The sequence below is a fragment of the Bufo gargarizans genome, chromosome 6, assembly GCF_014858855.1.
Source record: "Bufo gargarizans isolate SCDJY-AF-19 chromosome 6, ASM1485885v1, whole genome shotgun sequence".
Taxonomy (NCBI): domain Eukaryota; kingdom Metazoa; phylum Chordata; class Amphibia; order Anura; family Bufonidae; genus Bufo; species Bufo gargarizans.
Window position 1 is genome coordinate 161,269,419 of NC_058085.1, and position 6,625 is coordinate 161,276,043.

Genomic DNA, 6,625 nt, shown 5'->3' on the forward strand with positions numbered 1-6,625 from the left:
TTTCCAGTCTGCTTCTGGGGAGATTTATAAAAACGGATGCAAAGCAAAATTGCCTTAGTTGTCCATAGCAACCAATCATATTTATCCTTTCATTTTCCAAAGGAGCTCTGAATAATGAAACATAGAATCTGATTGGTTGATATGGGCAAATAAGTCAGTCATGCTTTGTACCAGTTTTGATCAACAGGGAATTGCACGAATCATACATCCATGTAGCACCCATAATCACACAAATTAGTAGTGGGGCGTAACCTGCAGGGCACAGGACATTTTGATTTCTGAAAGAGGCCTGGCCATGGCGACAGCATACAGATTACCACTATTTCCCAGGCTGTAGCTGCATAGGGTTAGGGTGGGCTTACAAGGGAACATGGCTTGGAAAAGTCAAATATAACCCACACTACAGACATTTTTCTTCACTTTTGGTGCATATTTTGGGTCCATATGTGTTGTTGTTTTTTTACACACAGAGAACTCTAGCTGACTTTTTTTGGTCAGGTATTTTACCATAGGCTTATATATAGGAAATACAAATGCACGTTATCATTTGTGAAAAATCCTGGTAAGAAAAACTTCTGGCTTCTTTTCACAAGCTAAAAGAAAAACGCAGCCTCCAAAAAATGTGTGTGTGTGTGTGTGTGAAAGAAGCCATGTGTTTCCACAGTAGTTTAGTTTCTAGAAACCTCCCATCCTTACAGCGGAGGCGCACAATAGAAGAGACGCCACCAGCCATGTGATCACTTCAGGAGGCCCCCGGCAGAGGGCAGCACAGAGCACAGCTTCGTGGAGCAGGGAAGACCAGCAGAAGCCCAGCCCTGCTTCCTGGCTGCAAACTGAAAGCGTGAGCTGGCCGAGAGCAGCAGGAAGTGCAGAGGAACCTTGTGCTGCCTGGTAAGCAGGTACGGATCGTAGGATGACAGGAGCAGCTGGCACTGTGGCATTTATTTATGTGCCCTGAAGGCAGGTGGCTGTGGACTGCACGCAAGATAAACAACATTTTGCATGTGAGACTACAACTCCCAACATGCTCTGACTGCTGCTTGCGCTAAGAACCTACAGTTTCTCCACAGCTTCACACCAGTAGGGTGCATAGTAAACAATCTGATCCATATGATCAGGTAGTATGTAATCCTATTCTATGTGGTGAGGGAGATAAGCGGCTGCCATCAGCCACACTTATCTGCTTTATAACAAAGGTTTACACAGTCCCTGTAATGGGACATAGGGCCATCATAGATCAGGGCCCCCTATTTTGGAGCCACCTCTGAGCAAAATGAGACAGCAACAATGAAGGACTGAAGCCGGATCTTTGCTGCAGACCCCCTAGTGTGGCTGGACTGACGGCGGGAATCATACTACTAGATGCTGCTGCTGGGTTCTGGCTTCATCGCTCGCCCTCGTGCACCGCAGGTCTTAGGTCTCCCTTTGTCAATATCTGGTTTGACGCAGGTCACGTGGCCACTGCTAACCCTGGGAGACCTAAGATCTGCAGAGCCCAAGGGGGATCAATGGAGGTGGAACCCAGTGATGGTAATCAACTGAATATGATTCCTACCATGGTGACCACACTGGGAGGTCTGTAGAAAAGGTCCTCAGGGGTAACAACCCCTTCAAAGACAAATGCCTTGCTGACCTCAGCTTCCCCAGCCAGGAGCAGGACCCGTGGAAACCAACTGATCACCCCAGTGGCCGCATTTTGAAAGATATTATATGAGAAGATCGCATTGGTGACATCCAGTGCCAGCTCTAGGTTCATGGGTGATGAAGTCTCAGTGGGCCCCCCTTGTGGCATTTTGCACTATGCACCCGGCAATGAAACTGCATGTATTATAAATATATATATATATATATAATCACGGGATGAGCTGAAGTTTTCACCACAATGTCCCTCAGTAGTAATAATGTGTGTCTGTACAAAAAATGACCCCTTAAAATGAGCGCCAGTACAAAAAAGCCCCCATATAATGTGTGCCAGTGCAGAAATTGCCCCCTAATAATGTGAACTAGTACAAAAATGCCCCCATTCTGTTTGCCAGTACAAAAATATCCCCCCATAGTTCCCCAGTAATGTGTGCCAGTATAAAATACCCCCTATATAGTGCTCCCAGTAAATGCCCCCATAGTGTTCCTCTCCCCTTTTCCCCATAGTGCCCCCAGTAGATGCCCCCATAGCGCTCCTCTCCCCCCTTCCCCATAGTGCCCCCCATTAAGTGGGAATATAAAATGCCCCTATATTGTGCCCCCAGTAGATGTCCCCAATTGTGCTCCTCTTTCCCCTTTCCCCATTGAACCCCCCATAATGTGTGCTAGTATATAATGGCCCTATATAGTGCCCCCAGTAGATGCCGTCATAGTGCTTCTGTCCTCTCCTTCCCCATAGTGGCCCCCATAATGTGGCAGTAAAAAATACCCCCCCCCCCACTAATACTGACCTCCATGCTTCTAGCAGTGATGTACTAGGGTTGCACCGGGTATCCAAGTATTGATACCCAATCAATATTTTTGTACCCAGATCGATGCGATACCAGGATTTGCCATTTTCCGATACTAGGCTGTGCAACTGGTTTACTGATTGGGGTTATATTAGTTTAGATGCAACTTCTGGTAATGGCCTAAGGCCTCTTTCAGACGTGCGTTGCGGGAAAATGTGCAGGTGCATTGCGGGAACACCCGCGATTTTTCCGCGCGAGTGCAAAACATTGTAATGCATTTTGCACGTGCGTGAGAAAAATCACGCATGTTTGGTACCTAAACCCGAACTTCTTCACAGAAGTTCGGGCTTGGAATTGATGTTCTGAAGATTGTGTTATTTTGCCTTATAACATGGTTATAAGGAAAAATAATAGCATTCTGAATACAGAATGCATAGTAAAATAGCTCTGGAGGGGTTAAAAAAATATTTTAACTCACCTTAGTCCACTTGCTCGCGCAGCCGACATCTCCTTCTGTCTTCATCTTAGCTGTGTGCAGTAACGGGACCTGTGGTGACGTCACTCCGGTCATCACATGATCCATCACCATGGTAAAAGATCATGTGATGACTGTGACGTCACCAAAGTTCCTTGCTGCTACACAGAGCACAGAAGACAGAAGGAGATGTCGGGCAGTGCGAGCAAGTGGATTAAGGTGAGTTAAATTATTATAAAAAAATTTTTTTTAACCCCTCCAGCGCTATTTTACTATGCATTCTGTATTCAGAATGCTATTATTTTCCCTTATAACCATGTTATAAGGGAAAATAATAATGATTGGGTCTCCATCCCGATCGTCTCCTAGCAACCGTGCGTGAAAATCGCACCGCATCCGCACTTGCTTGCGTATGCTTGCGATTTTCACACAACTCCATTCACTTCTATGGGGCCTGTGTTGCGTGAAAAACGCACAAAGAGGAGCATGCTGCGATTTTCATGCAACGCACAAGTGATGCGTGAAAATCACCGCTCATGTGAACAGCCCCATAGAAATGAATGGGTCGGTATTCAGTGCGGGTGCAATGCGTTCAACTCGCGCATCGCATCTGCGCGGAATACTCGCCCGTGTGAAAGGGGCCTAACCTTGAAGACTAAAATCTACCAAGATAAATCCCCCTTCCGCTCCTAAATAGTGCCATAGCTAGGCAGATTTGAGAAAGCTGGGTGACTACCATGTGGAACTGTGGAATACTAAATCTACTGAGACAAAGCCCCCTCCTCCGCACTCCTAAATTGTGCCATCTATAGGCAGATTTGGCTTTCAGGATCCTGGAAAAACTGGGTTACTTGTACAATGTAAAGGTAGCATTATATGGACAGCGTGTACAGATCCACAAAACTTGTAATCCTGTTCTCCAATACTGATGATGCCTAGATCCCTCCTACCTATTTAGGCAAATGTAATATTCAGGCACCTGAGAAAGCTGGGTAGCGCTGTCTGCAGTGGCAGTGCCCTAGGACTGTATAGTATACCTGCACAAATACAGGGGGAGGTTTTGTAAGAAGCTGCTGAAGTATTGCATAATGAGGAACGCCCACGGCCGGCATCCGTGTTTTGCGGTCGTGAGAATGTACCCTAAAAGGGTTGTCCCATTACAGCTTATCCTGTGGATAATAAGTGTGTAATCAGCGAGGGTTTGTCTGATAGGGCCCCTGCTGATCATGAGAATGGGGGCTTGTGTTCCCCTATTTGAATGGAGCGGCGGACGTGTGTGCATATCTTCTGCTTCATTCAAATGGGGGGACACTGGCTCCCATTCTCATGATCAGACTTGTTGTAATGGGACAGCCCCTTTAAGGTTACAGGATATATTATTTGTGTTATTGTTGCCATCCGTCTGCACAGATAATATTTGTGTAATATGTGCATTGTTACCTTATAACGATGGGTTTATTTCCATTAGATACATTGAGTTTCAAAGTTACTTTTAAACGAAATGGTGCGGATTTTAGCAAATGGGGAAATTGTTCAAGATGATGACCCACGGGTGAGGGCGAACACCCAGCGCAGCAGTACCCGCCAGGTAAGAGCTTGTTTAGGTTCAGCCCTCTTTTGGATCCTATTCAATATAAAGGGGTCCATCGGTACTCTGGCATGAATACCAGCATTCTGCTAGAAAAAGCAGTATTTCACCCAATTTTTTTAGACATATGCTTCATTTGGAACCTGACATGTTTTATAGCTAATTTGGCAACAGTCACCCTAAGGCTACATTCACACGACGTGTTAGGGGTTAAAAAAAAATTACTCGCCTCATCCACTTGCACGTGCAGAGGCAGTCGCTTTTCTCTTGATGCTGAAGGGTCTGAAGAAGGACCTGATCTCAAGGGTGTTGACGCATGATGTCATCCCCCTGAGCGCAGGTCCATCAGGGGGTCCTTCATCGTCAAGGGAGGAGCAACTGCCTCTGCGCATGCAAGTGGATTAGGCTAAAAAAAACATTATTACAGCTGAGGACCACTTTGGGAGACATTAGGAACCACTGTGGGGGACATTATTTCTGCTGGGGGCCACTATGGGGGACATTTTTACAGCTGGGGTCCATTATAGAGGACATTATGTATACTGCAGTGGTTGGGATTTAATAAAAAAAAAAAAAGCCAATGAAAATCATCCGTTTTTAACAGCATTTTTTTTTTTTTTCACCTTTGTGAAAATGTAGCCTGAGAGTACATTCACATGACAGTAAATGCCACGCTAAAATCCTTGTGGAATCAGTGCCCCATTGTGTGCAGCGGGTGAACTATACAGCAATTTTACGTTGTGAATTCTCCATTTGGTGTGGATTTGACTGTTTCGGGATTCTGACAGATATGCTGCAGACCCTTCTCATGTGCCTTAAAGTTTTGTGTGTTGCAAGCATAACTTAGATACTGAATGTATCTTTATTTCATCTGTTTTTTATGCACAGGGATTTTTTAACACTGCAGGAAATGCTGGAGCAGGACCACAGCAGGGGCCCCAAGATGGGGTGAGACAGGAGGGGCGTTCTCCTTTCACCGACATTAACCAGCAGCTGGTGAATATGGGTTTTCCACGATGGAACCTGGGAAACCAAGTGGTAGAGCCCGTCATGTCCATTCTCTTTCTTTTCCTCATTCTTATGATGGGTGTCCGTGGCTTGCTTCTAGTTGGTTTAATATATCTTGTGTCCCACCTTAGTCAGCGATAAGTGGAAACATGGGACACTGGACACGAAGACTGGAAAGCCACGAAGTGGGGTCTATATCTGGATAAATCGGTGGTGGTGACCTTCGGTGGACCCTGACAGAAAAATCCAAACTTCAGAACTGCAGGACACTTTTGAATGACTCACTCCTACCACCTAGTGGTAGGAAATGTTAGTTACATGGAAGCGCTCTTTGGAAGGAATTATTAGTGATATGGAAGGATTTCTGTGTTTTATAGTTCCTTGGTTTTATTCCTAAATACATTCCTACTCTATTTGTATGCTAAGCTAAATTAATATCTTCAATAACCACTTGATATAAAATGAGATCTTCGTTTTCTCCATTCCACATGTCTTTTTTACTGTGCAGATACAAGATGAAGAGTTATAAATAAACCCAATATGCACAAGTTGTGTCAATCAGTTGAAGAATTGCTGAAAACTTTATTGAAAAATTACCTTTGGTTTTTCAGGAGCTGTACGGTACATAATGGGAAGCTACTGTTTAAAGGGCATCTTTCAGCAGACCTGTACCTATGAAACTGGCTGACCTGTTACATGTGCGCTTGGCAGCTGAAGGCATCAGTGTTGGTCCCATGTTCATATGTGCCCGCATTGCTGAGAAAAATTATGTTTTAATATATGGAAATGAGCCTCAAAGAGCCCAGCACCGCCCCACTGCTAATTTATTCACTCTTCATCGCCGGACTAAATGCGTTTTCGGAGCCGTAATCTCGCGCCTGTGCCGTGGATACACATGTCATCGCCTGGAATCGGCCTCACAGGACGCACTGCACATGCGCCAGCCAGCAATGAAGAGTGAATAAATTAGCAGTGGGGCGGTGCTGGGCTCCAGGAGAAGGGGCACGTCTGGGCTCCAACGGTAAGAGGGACAGCCCCTTGGGCTCCTTACTCAGGTAATTACCATATTAATAAAAGCGATTTTCTAGACAAATGACAACACTTAGGGTAGTAATACTAGTA

The 6,625-nt window shown here is 45.3% G+C and overlaps 1 protein-coding gene across 3 annotated transcripts; it reads left to right on the forward strand.

Annotated features, from left to right (window-relative positions):
- The first annotated feature begins 749 nt into the window (after nucleotides 1–749).
- Nucleotides 750–6,070, forward strand: FAM241B (family with sequence similarity 241 member B). 3 transcript variants are annotated; one of them, XM_044298649.1, is made up of 3 exons: nucleotides 750–899; nucleotides 4,376–4,495; nucleotides 5,384–6,070. In XM_044298649.1, the coding sequence occupies exons 2-3, from the start codon at nucleotides 4,409–4,411 to the stop codon at nucleotides 5,642–5,644; spliced, it is 348 nt and encodes a 115-aa protein (XP_044154584.1). In that variant the 5' UTR covers nucleotides 750–899; nucleotides 4,376–4,408; the 3' UTR covers nucleotides 5,645–6,070. The 3 variants fall into 3 exon arrangements, with proteins under 3 accessions (XP_044154584.1, XP_044154585.1, XP_044154586.1); XM_044298650.1 differs by having other exon boundaries at nucleotides 752–891; XM_044298651.1 differs by having other exon boundaries at nucleotides 855–1,004.
- The last annotated feature ends 555 nt before the right edge of the window (nucleotides 6,071–6,625 follow it).